Source organism: Phyllobates terribilis, unplaced genomic scaffold, assembly GCF_046119375.1.
Source record: "Phyllobates terribilis strain yellow unplaced genomic scaffold, ASM4611937v1 Scaffold_13__5_contigs__length_258822181, whole genome shotgun sequence".
Taxonomy (NCBI): Eukaryota; Metazoa; Chordata; class Amphibia; order Anura; family Dendrobatidae; genus Phyllobates; species Phyllobates terribilis.
In genome coordinates this window covers 156,214,943-156,233,209 of record NW_027362773.1, presented here as the reverse complement: position 1 = coordinate 156,233,209, position 18,267 = coordinate 156,214,943, and the positions used below count along the sequence as shown (strand labels likewise).

General features: G+C 43.5%; 1 protein-coding gene across 4 annotated transcripts in view; it reads left to right on the top strand.

Annotated features, from left to right (window-relative positions):
* Positions 1 to 17,465, top strand: part of CTTN (cortactin) — a 36,982-nt gene extending 19,517 nt beyond the window's left edge. For 2 of the 4 annotated variants that reach the window (XM_073658807.1, XM_073658808.1), the window contains 12 exons: positions 5 to 59; positions 3,476 to 3,586; positions 5,663 to 5,773; positions 6,743 to 6,853; positions 8,762 to 8,872; positions 10,371 to 10,426; positions 11,188 to 11,257; positions 12,162 to 12,310; positions 13,366 to 13,455; positions 13,538 to 13,691; positions 15,496 to 15,567; positions 15,648 to 17,465. In XM_073658807.1, coding sequence (XP_073514908.1) covers positions 5 to 59; positions 3,476 to 3,586; positions 5,663 to 5,773; positions 6,743 to 6,853; positions 8,762 to 8,872; positions 10,371 to 10,426; positions 11,188 to 11,257; positions 12,162 to 12,310; positions 13,366 to 13,455; positions 13,538 to 13,691; positions 15,496 to 15,567; positions 15,648 to 15,784 — 1,227 coding nt within the window. In that variant the 3' untranslated portion in view covers positions 15,785 to 17,465. The remainder of the gene's footprint in view (positions 1 to 4; positions 60 to 3,475; positions 3,587 to 5,662; positions 5,774 to 6,742; positions 6,854 to 8,761; positions 8,873 to 10,370; positions 10,427 to 11,187; positions 11,258 to 12,161; positions 12,311 to 13,365; positions 13,456 to 13,537; positions 13,692 to 15,495; positions 15,568 to 15,647) is intronic. The other 2 variants (XM_073658809.1, XM_073658810.1) reach the window with 1 other exon arrangement.
* Positions 17,466 to 18,267: the final 802 nt, after the last annotated feature.

The following is an 18,267-nucleotide window of genomic DNA, read 5'->3' as shown; positions in this document are numbered from 1 at the left end:
ACAGTCGGCTATGAGTTTTGAATACCAGGGGAAGACTGAGAAGCATGCATCCCAGAAAGGTGAGAAGCTGCATGGAGAACTTTAATGGATAGGTTGTCGTTGGTTTTGTTATGCTTTAATGTTTTGCACATAAAATCTGTACTACAACATACTTTTTTTTTTGATCCCAAGTTACATCTTATATTATACTCCAGAGCTGCACTCACTATTCTGCTGGTGCAGTCACTGTGTATATACATTACATTACTGACCCTGTACTGATCCTGAGTTACCTCCTGTATTATACTCCAGAGCTGGACTCACTATTCTGCTGGTGCAGTCACTGTGTATATACATTACATTACTGATCCTGAGTTCCATCCTGTATTATACTCCAGAGCTGCACTCACTATTCTGCTGGTGCAGTCACTGTGTACATACATTACTGATCCTGTACTAATCCTGAGTTACATCCTGTATTATACTCCAGAGCTGCACTCACTATTCTGCTGGTGCAGTCACTGTATACATACATTACATTACTGATCCTGTACTAATCCTGAGTTACATCCTGTGTTATACTCCAGAGCTGCACTCACTATTCTGCTGGTGCAGTCACTGTGTATATACATTACATTACTGATCCTGAGTTACATCCTGTATTATACTCCAGAGCTGCACTCACTATTCTGCTGGTGCAGTCACTGTGTACATACATTACTGATCCTGTACTAATCCTGAGTTACATCCTGTATTATACTCCAGAGCTGCACTCACTATTCTGCTGGTGCAGTCACTGTATACATACATTACTGATCCTGTACTAATCCTGAGTTACATCCTGTGTTATACTCCAGAGCTGCACTCACTATTCTGCTGGTGCAGTCACTGTGTATATACATTACATTACTGATCCTGAGTTACATTCTGTATTATACTCCAGAGCTGCACTCGCTATTCAGCTGGCACAGTCACTGTGTACATACATTACATTACTGATCCTGAGTTACCTCCTGTATTATACTACAGAGCTGCAGTCACTGTGTATATACATTTACATTACTGATCCTGAGTTACATCCTGTATTATACTCCAGAGCTGCACTCACTATTCTGCTGGTGCAGTCACTGTGTACATACATTACATTACTGATCCTGAGTTACATCCTGTATTATACTGCAGAGCTGCACTCACTATTCTGCTGGTGCAGTCACTGTGTACATACATTACATTACTGATCCTGAGTTACCTCCTGTATTATACTCCAGAGCTGCACTCACTATTCTGCTGGTGCAGTCACTGTGTATATACATTTACATTACTGATCCTGAGTTACATCCTGTATTATACTCCAGAGCTGCACTCACTATTCTGCTGGTGCAGTCACTGTGTACATACATTACATTACTGATCCTGAGTTACCTCCTGTATTATACTCCAGAGCTGCACTCACTATTCTGCTGGTGCAGTCACTGTGTATATACATTTACATTACTGATCCTGAGTTACATCCTGTATTATACTCCAGAGCTGCACTCACTATTCTGCTGGTGCAGTCACTGTGTACATACATTACATTACTGATCCTGAGTTACCTCCTGTATTATACCCCAGCGCTGCACTCACTATTCTGCTGGTGCAGTCACTGTGTACATACATTACATTACTGATCCTGAGTTACATCCTGTATTATACTGCAGAGCTGCACTCACTATTCTGCTGGTGCAGTCACTGTGTACATACATTACGTTACTGATCCTGAGTTACATCCTGTATTATACTCCAGAGCTGCACTCGCTATTCTGCTGCTGCAATCACTGTGTACATACATTACATTACTGATCCTGAGTTACCTCCTGTATTATACTCCAGAGCTGCACTCACTATTCTGCTGGTGCAGTCACTGTGTACATACATTACATTACTGATCCTGTACTGATCCTCAGTTACATCCTGTGTTATACTCCAGAGCTGCACTCGCTATTCTGCTGGTGCAGTCACTGTGTACATACATTACATTACTGATCCTGAGTTACATCCTGTATTATGCTGCAGAGCTGCACTCACTATTCTGCTGGTGCAGTCACTGTGTACATACATTACGTTACTGATCCTGAGTTACATCCTGTATTATGCTCCAGAGCTGCACTCACTATTCTGCTGCTGCAATCACTGTGTACATACATTACATTACTGATCCTGAGTTACATCCTGTATTATACTCCAGAGCTGCACTCACTATTCTGCTGGTGCAGTCACTGTGTACATACATTACATTACTGATCCTGAGTTACCTCCTGTATTATACTCCAGAGCTGCACTCACTATTCTGCTGGTGCAGTCACTGTGTACATACATTACATTACTGATCCTGAGTTACATCCTGTATTATACTCCAGAGCTGCACTCACTATTCTGCTGGTGCAGTCACTGTGTACATACATTACTGATCCTGTACTAATCCTGAGTTACATCCTGTATTATACTCCAGAGCTGCACTCACTATTCTGCTGGTGCAGTCACTGTGTACATACATTACTGATCCTGAGTTACATCCTGTATTATACTCCAGAGCTGCACTCACTATTCTGCTGGTGCAGTCACTGTGTACATACATTACATTACTGATCCTGAGTTACATCCTGTATTATACTCCAGAGCTGCACTCACTATTCTGCTGGTGCAGTCACTGTGTACATACATTACATTACTGATCCTGAGTTACATCCTGTATTATACTCCAGAGCTGTGCTCACTATTCAGCTGGTGCAGTCACTGTGTACATACATTACATTACTGATCCTGAGTTACATCCTGTATTATACTCCAGAGCTGCACTCACTATTCTGCTGGTGCAGTCACTGTGTACATACATTACATTACTGATCCTGAGTTACATCCTGTATTATACTCCAGAGCTGCACTCACTATTCTGCTGTTGCAGTCACTGTGTACATATATTACATTACTGATCCTGTACTGATCCTGAGTTACATCCTGTATTATACTCCAGAGCTGCACTCACTATTCTGCTGTTGCAGCCACTGTGTACATACATTACATTACTGATCCTGTACTGATCCTGAGTTACATCCTGTATTATACTCCAGAGCTGCACTCACTATTCTGCTGGTGCAGTCACTGTGTACATACATTACATTACTGATCCTGAGTTACATCCTGTATTATACCCCAGAGCTGCACTCACTATTCTGCTGGTGCAGTCACTGTGTACATACATTACATTACTGATCCTGAGTTACATCCTATATTGTACTCCAGAGCTGCACTCACTATTCTGCAGGCACAGTCACTGTACATACATCTTCCTTTTCATACCTGCCCCCTCATTATAACCGCTGCAGGATGTGGCTGATGTTCCACTTAGAAAAGGGAAGAAAAACAAACTTTTTGGTCAGATGAGTAAAATGCCAGAGCCCCCCGGGCCTTTCTTACAGCGCTGTGGACTGATGTCTCCTGTGTGATCTCTTTCCAGATTACACCAGCGGCTTCGGGGGCAAATACGGAGTTCAAGCTGATCGCGTGGACAAGAGCGCCGTCGGCTTCGACTACAAAGGCAAAACGGAGAAACACGAATCCCAGAAAGGTTTGTGCAGAATGTGACTGATGATAACCTCGGAAACCTCACTGACGTCGGGCGTCTTCTAGGAGGGGGCCGCCAAGATAACACTGATCAGACGCAGCATGAATGTAGACAGGGGCTGTTCCCTGATCGGGCTTCGGCATATGTGTGTATACAACCGGAGTGACAGAGGCTTGGGAAGTGCTTCCATCTGCCGAAAGCACTTTAGCCTCATTTGCGTGTTGGTTCAAACGCTGATTTCTCAGCAATGAAAGATCGGACCGGTCACATAAAGGTATTGCTGGACTTGTCGTTGAAAGCGCTACAAGTGCATATAAATAGTGTCCTGATGACAGATTCCCTTTTAAAATGAGGAGGGTCTCCCTTTGTCTTGTCAACTCAAATGACACATTTAAGCCTTCCATACACAGGCAACATTGGACTCTTATTTTGACTTATGATGCTACATTGTTAGAAAAACCGAAGACAAGCAAAATACCCAAATAACTGGAAGAAAATGGGTAAATCGCACAGTCCAAAAATAATGATAAATAATAGTTGTCATAAGGGGACAAAAAAAATGATATAGTAAAATAAAATAAAATCTAAAAACTGCATTTTTTCAATACATCTATTACATATATATCATGTACATGTTCTGAAACTGATTATATCACAATGCTCATCTCGACCTATGCAATAGTCATGTCTTCTATTAATTTTAACAGCAAAAAAAAAATGTGGGCATTGATTTTATTATGCATTTTTTCTACACTAAAAAATAATTGTAAATTTAAATGCAACCAAATATTGACCGAAAATGATGTGTAAAAAGACAAAGAGAACCAATACTGTGAAAATCCAAGTCCTAGAAAAAGTGGGAGACAAAAAGTAAAAAAAACAAATAAATCTTTCAGCCCTTAAGAAGTTAATAGTTTGTGATGGTACCAAATAAAGCGAGTTCTTCACGGCTTTTTTCTTTGTGGGTGTTTTATCATGTTAATGGATTAGGTGGAATTTGGATAAAGCAGAAGTTAATTAGCAGAATGAGCGCAGGAACGCTGAGGAGGTGCAGACGCCAGGAGAAGTCGTGACCAGATGAAAACAGGGGGTTTTTTTGAGCAGTTTACAAGGACCCTGGTAACATGAAGGGAATAGAAATACTAACTTTTGGGTTTATCCATTTTAATTAAGTGTCCAAGCAGTAATAGTGTAACGGAGACAGACGTAGAAGAGATGTTAGTGCTCATTTATTAATGCTGTTGTGCCATTTTTTTGGGGATCAGAAGTGATTTTTTTAATCTGGGATGTTTTGGGCATATCTGATACCTGCCGGTGGCAATTTTCACAGCTTTGGTGCAAATAAATGCAGAGAGCCCTGCGTGCATGGCCGCCTATCCATACCCGAGAGCACATCTAGGTTTATGCACACCGCATTGTCTAGTCTCTATTTTGCGCTGCTCCTCTGTTTGCATTCATCAGCACCGCCATATTTATTACGGAGCAGTTTCTTGAGCCTGCACTTCCACTGCTTTACTTTACACTTGGGGTCCATGGTCCTGAGCCTATTTCTGTCTCGTTCCCGCTCTTACGGCCAGTATATGGGAACGCTGAGCCTCATGCCATGATGCCTTTATCTGGAACCCTCCTGCGGCTCATTGGTATCTTGGAGAAGTTGATTCAATGGGGGGAAAAAAGTAAACTTTTTTTGACGCCGCTCTTCGTCCACCGCCGAAATGACGCACGATATCAAAAGTGTAATTGATGTGATGTGTTTTCACTTTTTAACTCTGGTGCTGGTGAAGACCCCCTTTTTAGGTAGAAACGTGTTATGCAGTTTGAGTAGAGAGATTCGTCATATCATTTCTCCTTTTGGACGTTCGTTCATCATGTGGGGGCTGGAGAGCAGCGTCACCAGAACTTGTCTGCTCCTCTGATCAGATCTGTAAAAACATAATATATTATATACTCACTGTATTAGTCATCTATTTGCACCCTTTTTTTTTTTTTTAACTTTTAACTCATATATAAAAATAGAATAAATATACAGAACTTAAAGATTTATTATTTGATATGTATGTTTTTTTTTTCTTTTGTTAGATTATTCCACTGGTTTTGGTGGAAAATTTGGCGTCCAGGCGGATCGTGTGGATAAGAGCGCTGTAGGATTCGATTACCAAGGGAAGACTGAGAAGCACGAATCCCAGAAAGGTTTGTAATGCAGAACGTACATCATGATCGGTGATGTCCCAAGAGCAGAAGCACAAAGGCGCGGAGATGATGAAGCTTTTATTTGCCGCTTGTCTGATGTTCCTGTAAGACAGGCGTTCGGCTTAAGTCTTCAAAAGTTTTTCCGCCCCTGACATATACATGCATTGGCACTCCTGCTGCCTAGTTTTCTTACCAATCTCCTTGTTTCCTCTTATGGTGCACAACCACTGCAGCCCATCATTGGTCATACTGTTGGTCAGCACTTCATCTCTGTACACAGTGATTGGCTGCAGTGGTAATGCTAAAAGAAGTAACACAATGTAGGGGATCCTGCACCATTATATAAGTAGAGTCTGGCATCAATAAGCTGAGAATAATTGTTTTTATTTTTTTTTAAGAAATCACAGGTTGAAAGGCCACGTCACAGAATAGTTCGGTGCTGCTCACTTCAGCATTGGGGGTGAGCGCCGCTGATGTCGCTTCTGCAGATACCTGGCGAGTATTTGCAGGTGCTATGATCTGCGCTGCTCTCCTTCCAATGCTGAAGTATTAGACATTCACTTTTTAAAGTCTAAGATTCAGTTTTTGGGGTAGATGTACCAGACGATGCACCAAGGACTTGTTACAGGAACACTTATGGCCCTTCCTATACAGTCTAAATTGTGACCACACAAACTGCGCCACATTTTCCATAGCACTGCTCGCTGTGTGATACATTCTGTGCAGCTTTACTCGCCGTGTTGGATATTTCTTTTATCCTTAAGTAATTTCTGGTTTATTTGAGACGAATATTTTGCACTCACAGTTGCCCCATCTCCGCCTCCTTTGCAGACGTCATCGTCTAGAGAGCCTTAAATGTTTAGGGCGCGTAATAAACGTGCCACGTACGACAGTTTTGTGGCCCAGTTGGAGGCTGATTTCTGGCGCTTTTGGCTTTTAGTAAATGTCCTCTGTGTTTTCGTTTTGTAGATTATTCTAAAGGTTTTGGTGGTAAATATGGTGTGGATAAGGACAACGTAGACAAGAGCGCTGTGGGGTACGAGTATCAAGGCAAGACCGAGAAGCACGAATCCCAGAAAGGTTTAGTATCGCTTTTCTTTTGTGGTTTTATGTCCCTGGTCGCATCGTTTGTAACCAGGGACTTGTTCCGCCCGTGTCTGTATCTCGCATGGCGTCGTGCGGATACAAGTTGAAGATATTAGGAGAAGTTCCCACCATGAGCTTTTGGTGAGTTTTTGACGTTACAGGATTTTCTGCACCCATTTAGTAAAATAGGTTACTTTTATTTTTTTTCAAAAATACACAGCGTAAAAAAACTCCCCAAAAACTCATTGTGGCAACGTGGCCTTACGTGACTGACTGACTGCAACGTGAGCAAAACACCGGAAAAACCTGTAGCATGAAAAGAATGAAAAAAAAAAAAAATCTCACGAGAGAACTAACATTTCCATTTTCCTAGATCGGATGGTTTTTCTAGATATTTCCTGGCTAATGGTGGCAGTATATAAAGCCCTGATATTGCCACTGCTAAGGATGATGTATACTGGCAAATTTTTCTCCTCCTCCTTTTTTTTGGTACACATGTTCACCCCTTCCCGCAATGGGACATGGGAAGAGTCTTTTTTGTGTATTTTTTGGCTGAATCTTAATTTTAAAATTGTTTTTCATGAATACAAGAAGGAAGAGAAGAATTATAAACTCTCCCGTCAGGATTTACTAAAAAAAATGATTTAAGTAAAGAAAAAGCAACGAATCCATTAATAATAAAAACATTTATCCATGTTTTTATGACAGATCTGAAATGCTGCCACCATTGGCCCCTATGATTGTTGGAGATCTGAGGCTTATTTGTAGGGTGTCTGCTGCCTGTTCCTTCAGTGTATATGGGACTGGTGCTATGTAATATTGCTGTGTGCTGCATGAAGGGGGCGCTATAAAGGGAATCATTGACCTGCTCCTTCCCCGTCCTCCACCCTATTACCTGTGACCTTCTTATATCATTGTTTTAATTGTCTTGTATAAAGGGGCTTAATATTCCAGCAATCCTTGTTCCCAAATGAGCCTGCTAAATAGGAACTATAGACACTAAGGGCCCAGGACACACCAGATGGCTGTCGACAGGACCGTCGTTCGTTGGGATCCTCTGGCCAACAGTCATCTCCCCCGTTTTCCCCCATACATGAGCCGAATGCATCTTTTTACGAGATATTTGCTACCAGACTTTTTTGATGGCCAAAAACAGGAGGAGACCGAAATCGGCCATCCGGATCCTTATCTCCCCCGGCATCATCTGTCGGCGGGGCCCATATACACATTAGACTCATCGGCTGAGGTGTACGGTGGTCATATCCCATTATTACATTAGCCAATGTCATATATTGGTATGCTAATTTGCACATGTATAGTGGTATGTCTTTAATATTTTAAATACCACGGGATCCCCTTAGACAGAAAGCCCCCCGTATATTAAAAATATGAAAACTGTTTTTTAATACCTGTCTTCTATGCGAAGATATGGTCACCTGAATTTACAGGCCTGAAGCCTGAGGCTGCACCACTGAGACAGCCCATCTGCATCCTATCAGCTATCGACTTGTCATGACTGCATCATAACTTACAATTGTGACCCCATATATCTGCTGTTTAGAGGCAATAAGAAGCAGGTCGCCGCTCCGGACATAGTATCTTTGGGATCTGGCAGTAGTGCAGCCTCAGGCTTTGGCCCTGTAACTTCAAATCATCGTATCTCAGCATGTAAATAAGATATAAAGGAATGGTTTTCACATATTCAGTGTAGATTGGACGGCCTTTTACGCCATACAGACTAGCGTTGGTTTCCAATTGGCAGGCTCGCCCCCATTTAGCAGGCTCGTCCCTTTACCCCCCGGGTCATAAGCGGCAGCAGACGTCTGTAACTCCTAACCTGTTGTATGTGCATGGGGTGCGTCTCATTCCCGTTTAATGGCACGTGGATTTCTGTGTGCGTAGACTATGTGAAAGGGTTTGGAGGAAAGTTTGGTGTACAGACTGACAGACAAGACAAGTGTGCGCTTGGCTGGGATCACCAAGAGAAACTCCAGCTCCACGAATCCCAAAAAGGTATTCTGTGCTCCTCCGCACCTCGTTCCATGTGGTCCGTCCGTCTGTCCTACACTGTCTAATCTGCGCCCCTCCCTTGTGCTGCCTCCCTTTCACTGTAACCTATACTACTATGCTATGGGAAGTGGGGGCTCACACTAACGGCCAGAGTGGGATACAGCCGCAGGTCACTATAGATCACTGCTCATAATGTCGTTTATGGCCAAGGTCATATGGAGAAGTTTGTAACCCCTTATGTACATACTGCACGACCTCCTAAAATGTGAACAGTGCCTCTCCTGTCCATGGGCAGGGTCTGGTATTGCAGCTCGGCCGCATTACACACTGACAATAATTTTTTTTGCAATGGAAAACTCTTGTTCTATGGGGTCCAGTTGCTGACAGCTTACCAAACTCTAGAGCAAAGGGGCAGAAGATGGTACCCCATCTGATGGATCATCACTTCTTTGCTCCCCCCATGAGGCTGATGACAAGCTCGTACCTTACACCCAAGGAGAACAGAAATGCCACACTTAGTTGTAGGAGCACAGCTGATCCTTAATTTTAGCAATTATAGGAACTCCACATCTGGACCCCCCACTGACGTGTCAAGTTAATTCCACGGACAATGGCTTTTTATAGTATATTGGGGTAGATAGAGGTAAGAGATGGCTGCCCCCCTAAAGTGGGATGTCTGCATTAGCCACTGGGGTAAGCGCCCATCATTCTGTGCAATGCATGCTCATCTGCAGACCCTCAGACATGACGTGCGTCACTTTCCAGCGCCGTGCCCCTGCAGTGTGACTGTTTGCTGGGGATATCCCTCCTATCAGCTGGTTGCTGGGGGACCCCAAAGTCTCTTTAATGACGATATTACAGATGGCATGAATAGGAATAGGTCCAGTATGACTCCAGGGGCAAAAAAAAAACAATTTTGATGCAGATTTTGCCTTTTCTAATAGCAATAATGAATGGCACACGATGCGGAAAGAAAGTCTACAAGTTCGAAAGACCGTTTACTACAGACTTGCTGGACTTTGTCTGACTACACTGATTTCAATGGATTTATGTCCACAGTCGTTTCTCTATCTGTTCAGAGCCATAGAGGTAAAAGGAAGAAAAAAAAATGGTTTACCTGCAGTCGCCACTAGGGGGAGCTCACTATGCTGGCATTCAATAGGATCTGTATTCATGTATGTGCAGTGAGCTCCCCCTATGGGAGGTGTCAGGTGGCCAAAATTGTGTGAAGGGAAGCATTGGTTATAGAGACACTTAAGTAGATGAATGCATTGCAAACTCATTTATAGCAATTCCCCACAATATATCTGTTGGCTGATTTTGCTGCTCTTTACAAGGAGCAGGGACGTTAGGATGCAATTAAGGAATAATGAATTAGTGACCAGATAGTCTAATATCTCTAGATAGTAAATGCATCAGGCCTCTGTACGTCATCGGCCGCCTAGACCATGTTGTTGTATCTGTGACTATGATCGTGTAGTAATTTCTTCCCGTCTTTTAGATTATTCCAAGGGGTTTGGTGGAAAGTATGGAGTGCAGAAGGATCGAATGGACAAGGTAAATGCTATCCTAAAAAAATAGTGGTGGTACGTAAATGTCTGGGTGGTCTCTGCTGCTTTGGGATGTACTGTGGACAATTGGGCGGCCGCAGAGTAATGCATTTACAGCCGGGAGACGCGGAGACCTGGAGATAATTTATCTTTCTAGATGCACATTTATTTGTAAACTTTTGATCGTAAAACCAGTGACTTGCGAGACCCAGTAATCTTTGGACAGACCATCAATGTGTGACCGGTGGGTCCTAACCCCCTGGACCTTCAGAGTCAAAGGAAAGCCAGGACTTAAATATGCAATTTTAGAAAACGTCATAAATCTTGGGCTTCGTAGCTTTTTAGTTGAGTAAAGTCATTTATGCCAGCATCTTTTTTTTTTTCCCTAAATTTATTTATTTATTAAAAATGTAAAGCAAACTTTGAAGATAATCCACAGCTCCCATGGAGACCGATCTGTGTCCATGGTTACAGACTACAAACAAACCCTGTGTAGTCTGGTCCTGCGGATGTTACTCCATTTTTTTTTTTTTTTTTTCTGCCACTTCTTCCTGCTCATATATAGACAGCAGAAGAAGGGTGTAAAACATGATGGCAGGATCAGGCCGCACACCTTTCGTGCTAGTCTGGAACTATGGAGACACATAGGTCTGCATAGGAGCTGTAGACAAAAAAACGATAGGTTATTTTTAAATCAATACATGCTTTTTTTTTTATTAAAATCTCACATTTGCAGCCCAGTATTGAACATATTTTTCCCATTTTCAGGCTGCGGCTTCCTTTGAAGATGTGGAGAAGGTGGCTCCAAGTTACCAGAGAACGCGGCCGGTGGAGGCCGGTGAGTAATGGCACAATAGCCCCGACCTGACTGACCTGTGTGGGCATTTCCATGGGCTGCAGTTATATCGTATCCCCAGGACTGGTGCACACAGGTTTTCAGAAGCTGGAAAGAGGGGCATCCAAAATAAAAGTATTTGAAGACTTCTCTCCATTGTAGGATTTCTGCAGACGTTCCAGCATTGAACACATTTCTGGAAAAATTGGATTTATTCTCAAATATTTGGGAGTAATTGAATTCTGACTGATGCATTTAGAGAGACCCTAAACCCATCCTGCATGTGTCTCACAGTTGATGCGTTGTATCACAGCCGCCCGCACCTACGTCCTAAATCCAGCAAAAAGTCCTTGTGCCCTTAGGGTTGAAGGAGCCGTTAGTCCGTGGTGTCTGGAGGCCTTTATTCTAACGTTAGCCGAACCCATTGTTGGCTCATCTAACAGTCTAATGTGTATAGGGGACCCTTACAGATTATATGGGGGTGATTAGGATCCAGCATGTTTGATTTCAGAATTTTAAGCCATTTGTTCTCTAGAAGCTAAGTTAGTGATGTCGGACAGCGGCTTTCTCCTGGAGAACATGGGAGCTCGGCAGAGACCGGAGAGAGAGCTGCTGGCCGAATGACCATTGTACTGTACTTAGAAGCCATCTGTATGTGGCTCAGTCCAGAGATCCCAGCATTGCGTGATCATTTACATCACGCTGTAATGATCCGATGTCAGACCGCAATGCACGGACTGGCCGCACATCTGACCCGAGCGTGACGGATGCATGGAAATATATATGGTCAGGTCAGGAGCTGTGCGGCCAGTCCGTGCATTGCAGTGCGACATCCGAAAGAGCCTGGCAATCCACTGCCCACATTGTGACGACCCGAGTGTATTCTGTCTGATTTCTTGTCTCATAGAGGGAAACAAAGCCAGCAGCATACGGGCGAACTTTGAGAACCTCGCCAAGGATAAAGAACTGGAAGATCGTAAGAAGGCAGAGGCCGAGAGAATGCAGAGGATGGAGCGGGAGAAGGAGGAACAGGAGGAGGCGCGCCGGACGCTGAAGGTCAGTGACCAGGCGCCGTATCAGTAAAGCGCTGCAGTTCACTCCTATAGACGTGGGTCCATTAGCCCCACGGTCCAGCTCTAATCATCCGGCACGTGACTAAATTATCCTCGGATTGTGATGGTTTTTACTATCAACCTCCCGCTCCTGAAAATAATAAGTTCGGAGTCGGTATATTACCAGAATGTCACCTCCTCTGTCAGTCGATGCGTAGACGATGGGCTAATTTAGCCATTAAGAGTGAATTTTGCAAAATTTTAGGCCATGTTCCCACGTGGCATAACTATTTTTTTTCTGTATGTGTTTGCACTAAAATCTGCAGTAGAAACTTGCTGCGATTATTGCTGCACTTTATTTTTCCCCCCTTTTTTATTCACTTAGTACAGAAACTCTGGGATTCTACACTTATAAATAAATGCAATTTCATTGCACTTTTTTTCCCAAGTTCCCCATAGAAGCCTATAAAGGTAAAAAAAGCAAAGCAATAAAAAAAATGCACAATTCAACGACATCATTAGACGCATGAAATCACATCTACTTTGCTTGAATTGTTAAGCATAGACTGGCTGCACAACTAAACGCAGCGGAAAAACTGCAGAGCATACTTGGGAATATGGCCGTAAGGGAAAATTCAATGTCCAATACATCTGAGAAGATCACATTGCCGCAGTCTGTGGTCTCGACTTGCCACTTGTACATATAAAAGGGTCTTGATTCTCTGCTGAGTGTTTTTTTTTTTTTCCCTGGGATCCTCTGCATTAGACAATAGATAGAGTTCAGGATACCTGCAGCTGCCACCAGGGGGAGCTCGGGAGCTGACTGTACATTGCTCATGATAGTGTGCGCCATCTAGTGGTGGCTGATGACGATCACAATATTAGATATATGTATGAAGTTTGGAGCTGTATTTCAGGAAACTAAAGCTCTTATCACTATTAATGTTTAAATTCACTTTATTTTGCGCCCCTTTAGCTTGTATAATAATTCTGAGATGTTGCATTGTTGGCTAGATTTTGACTTTTTCTAAATGTATTTTCTGTACTTCATATGTTAAGGAGCAAGAAAAGGCCAAAGCTGCATCTCCTCCTGCATCTCCTCGACCCCGGCTAGTGTCTGAAGAAGCCCCAGCGAGCCCGGTGTATTCGGTGAGAGGATGAGCGCGTCCTTCCATGAGCCCATATATGAATGGCTGTAGTCGAGGCTGATTGTTCTTTCTGCTGCTCGCAGGACGCGTCTCCGGTGTACGAGACGGAGCCGGCGAAACCCTCTGCCGTACCCGAGAATGTGTATGAGGAGAACGCCGACTACGAGGAGGCAGTGACCCAGAAAGCCGGAACGCCAGTCACAGAGGCAGTATACGACACTGCAGAATACCAAGAGGGTAAAGTATGGTGGACACATGGGGGGCATACTATGTGAAATGCGTTAGATAAGTGGTGAATCCAGGCAAAGCTGCATTCACTTTAATTTTGTATATTTAATGCATCTGGACTCCTGCGGGGACTTTTTTTTTTTTGGTGTATTTTAGACTAAGTTTCATTAAAAATGTTGCATGGTTTGTCTTTTAAGGCTGTTTGTTTCTCTGCATATTGCTGGCTAAGAATGAGTTAACTGAAAATGTGTCAGTGAGCTCGTTCTGATAGGGTGTTTTTGTGACTCTTTTGTCTTTTTAAGCTCCTGGATTTATGATCTCATCAAGAAGAGCTGAACTTTCTTTTTTGTATTTCAGCAGAGAGCTGCTCAGAAAAAGACATAAAAAAACAACTTAAAAACTTTCCCTCAAAATGGACTCACTGACAGATTGTCTGTTAACTTACTTGGCAGCCGGTCATGTGCAAGGGGAATAATTGCCAAACTTTTAATGGAAACATCATTTTTAGTAAAAAATGCATTCATTTTAATAATGGGGAAAAAAAAAGCACCATGAGTCCTTATATTTTGGGTCCAAATTACCGATGCACACGTACATGGGATAGTGTGAGGCTATGTGCCCACGATGCAGAATTGACGCAGAAAATTTCTGCAGCGTTTCTGCATGTTCTTGGCAGTAAAAACGCTTGCGGATTGTACATGCTTTTTTGCAGCGTTTTTCAAATGCATTGGGACCTCAAATCCGCATGCGGAAACGCACAAATAATGGACACGCTGCGGATCTTTCCGCAAGGAAAAGCCGCTGCGGAAAATTCCGCAGCATGGGCACAGAACATGCAGATTTTCATTGGGGATCATGGGGCACGGATTACCAAGCGTTTTGCAAGCGTTTACGCTGCGGAATTTCCGCATCAAAAACGCGTAGTGTGCACGCAGCCTAAAGGTGCCCCGAGTACATGTCATCAGGGATAGACTACTTTTGTAGATGTGGAGATCTTCTGGAATAATATGGAGGGTTGTATAGATCTACTTTAAAGTGGTTTTCCACTTTTAAAAAAGTAATTTCCAAACGATGGCACTCATATAAAATAACACTCAGTATTGCCCTCTCCGGGTTCTGGCGACGGCTTTCAGTACTGATCCGATCTGTGTTTTGGCTTCATCAGTGATGTGATGACAGTGCACCTCACCGCTGCAGCCAACCGCTGAGCTCTGTGATTAGCTGCAGCTGTACATGAGTTACTGAGCCCAGAGATTGACTACAGATGTGCTATGCGCAGTTGACATGACGTTGCAAAATATACAGAGAAACCCTCTTTTAAGTAAATTCAAAGAATTGAACTAATAATAAAACAGACCCGGCGCTGCTGCATTACCCGCGCTGCTGCATTACCGGCGCTGCCCCTTGATATGACTGTGCTAATAAAAATGTATGTTCCCTATGAAATCCATCTTCAGCATCTTTTTTTAGAACTGTTTTGTTATTCCTCGGTTAGTCCTCATGCAAATTTGTGACATGTATGAATGAATTGGCATCTGGGCGGAGTTAAGGACTCACCCTGTTGATAATGTGAACGATAATGTCCTGTTAGTTGTCGTACATTTTCAAGATGAATAACAGAGGAATGGCACGATGCAGAGTTCTAACGAGATGCTCCCGTACTGTTATTTCTTGGAGATCCCCGGTATATCGGGATCACTGATGGCTCCGCAGACCCCGCTTCTTGGTGCTGAGCAGAGGGTGGCAGCGGCTTTGCTCCCGCCACTATATAATTTTGCAGGTTCACTTTCACGTTTCTCTTCCTTCCTTGCAGCGGAGAACGTGTATGCAGACTACGATGGCGACCTGGGCATCACGGCCATCGCCCTGTACGACTATCAGGCCGGTAAGTGTGGCCCGCTCTCCGGTTTTCTTGTATGGAGGGCTTTGTGCTTCGGAGATTAACATCCCCTTTGTCTTTCTCAGCCGGCGATGATGAAATTTCCTTTGACCCAGACGACCTGATCACAAACATTGAGATGATTGATGATGGCTGGTGGAGGGGATTTTGTAAGGAACGTTACGGGCTGTTCCCTGCTAACTACGTGGAGTTGCGACAGTAGAACAAGCCGCCTATTTTCCCTTCGGGAGGACCCTGCGCCCAGCCCCGCGCTCCGCAGAGGCTCTGCAGCGGCTCCGCAGCTCAGTCTGGTTGCTGCCGCTCCGCGAGCTCCTCTCTGAGATGAATATTGCCATAAGTACCTGAGCTGGATTCTTACACTACAAATCATTGTCTCTATTTTCTTCCTGTTCTTCTGGAGAGGGAGCGGCGTTCTACCTACGACATATAGTTTTCGTTTTTCCCTCTATAGTAAATATAAGGCTTTTAATGTGCAGTTATCTGCTGCAGGCGGGTAAAATGTCTCTTTAAAGGCTGTTAACCCTTTTTGCTGCCAGAGGTGCCTTCACTTCATCAGAAGATTGACCAAGGCTGATCATCGAGCGGTCTCTGCCCTCCTCCCCCCCCATGTCGGATGGTTTCATAAACGATGGTGGTTCTGTATTAACGTACTGACCTGTATGTGAAGCCATCTTGATTTTAATCCCCCCCTCCTTATTTGTCATAAGTCAGAACCCCAGGTCTTGTGTGCCATACGTGTATCCGGCCGTGGGCGCCGCTCGCACCATTAAGTAATTTGGGCTCCTTTAAAGTGACCAATAATAAGAGGGACTCGGCTGCAGCTTTCCTCATCTCCCTCTCCCGGTGCACCGCACCACACGTGATCAGTCCGGTCCCTCCAGTATTACCAGAACGGCAGACCGCTGACTGACCTCAGGCCGAGGTGTATTAAAACTGTGAGCCTGTCGCTTTAAGAAAACCTCCAATAAGGGTCAGATATTTTATTAGCTTTGATTTCTAGCAATGAGGCGCTTCACCCATAAGGAAGCACCCCTCTGTGTTACACTCCTTCCCCCTCCCAGAATGCTGGGTCTTCTTCCGACTGATGACTGTCAGGGTTTTACATCCAAGTCCCGTTCTAGAATTCAACCTGCGTTAACTCCCCCTGAAGAGAAATGAATCCCCCTTCTCTTTGCAGGTATCAACACTTTTCCCTTCCCTCTATAAACGGCGCCATTGACGTCCACAGGTTGTGTCGGGTATTGCAGCCGGGGCTTATTCACTTTATGGAGCTGAACTGTAATACTAGATACAACCTGTCGACACAAATGGTGCCATTTCTGGAAAGATAAGAATAAATGATCTATCTCCTACAATCCCATCAAGAGTTCATGGGAATTGTAAAGGGGTTCTCCGACAAGTGTCACTTCAGTAGTGATGGCAGGCGTAGTGCGCACATACAATACTAATGAATAGGACTGGTGCCTGCTTCCTGGTTGGCAGCGGTTGACGCAGTGTGGAAATTGGAGGTGCTGGAGAGACCCCCTTTAATTCTCCAGTCTTTCCATGAAGCCCATTCCTGTCCCTGCACGACCATGGCGGAGTTCACTGCTGCAGACTTCGCCTGTTCCAATAATTTCCTCTTTTGATTTTTCTTCTTCCTATTAAAGTTCTTCTGACTCTCTAATAGTTGAGGGGTCTTGGACCAATTATTTGGGTCTTGCAGTGGACAGAGTGTTGCTCTGAACCCCCTGTCGGGTGTAACACAGACTAAGCGGGTTATTGGTTTTTTTAGTCTTTTTTTTTTTTCTGTTATCTGTATTTTGCATACGGCACTTCATTATTGATCGATAATTTTGTAAATGAAGCTTCAATAAAGATTTTTTTGTTGTTGTTTTCTTCAACCATCTGACGTTTTATATTGGGCTGAATTCATTGGGGGTTTTGATGTTCTATTTGGCAGATTTTGTGCACATGTATTGTAAATTAATCGGTCGCTCTTTGTTTTTTATTTTGCTTCAAAGGAAAAAAAAAATACACCAAGTCTTATATTGACCTACATCCAGACACACGGCGTCTACTGTGGCTGAATATATACTAGCCCATTAAGAAAATTAGATATAAAAGTTTTTCTACTCATTGCAACCAATCCGATTCTAGCTGGATAGGAAAATGAAGGTTTGTATCAGTTTCTATGGTGCCATGTAGATTTTGAGTATGGAGCGGGACGGTCTCGGTGTGCCGTCAGGTAGCCTCCGTGCACTATTAGGAGGGTATGTTCACACTAGGCATTTTTCCCAGCTTTTTTTTTTTTTTTTTTTTTTTTCTACAGCAAAACCTGATCTCTTGGCAGGCAGGAAGCTGCAGAAAAAAAGGTTTTGCTTGGTTTTTCTTGCTGCTTTTTTTTCCACTGTCCATTTGTCTCTATGCATGCTGTTAAAGTTCAGCATAAAAAAAAGATTACCTATTCAACTTCATAAGGGTTTTGGCATAAAAAAACGCAGCAAAACTTGATACCTGCATTTTTTTCAACGATTTTGTCACTGCCCATTGCTTTCAATCAGTGGAAAAAACTTTGCAAAACCGCTGAAAGAAGTGACATGCTCTGTTGTGTCACAAACAGAAACACTTAATTCCGCTGCAGAAACGCTTACAAAACGCTTGGTAGAAGGTCTCCCAATGATAATCCGCATGTACTGTGCACAT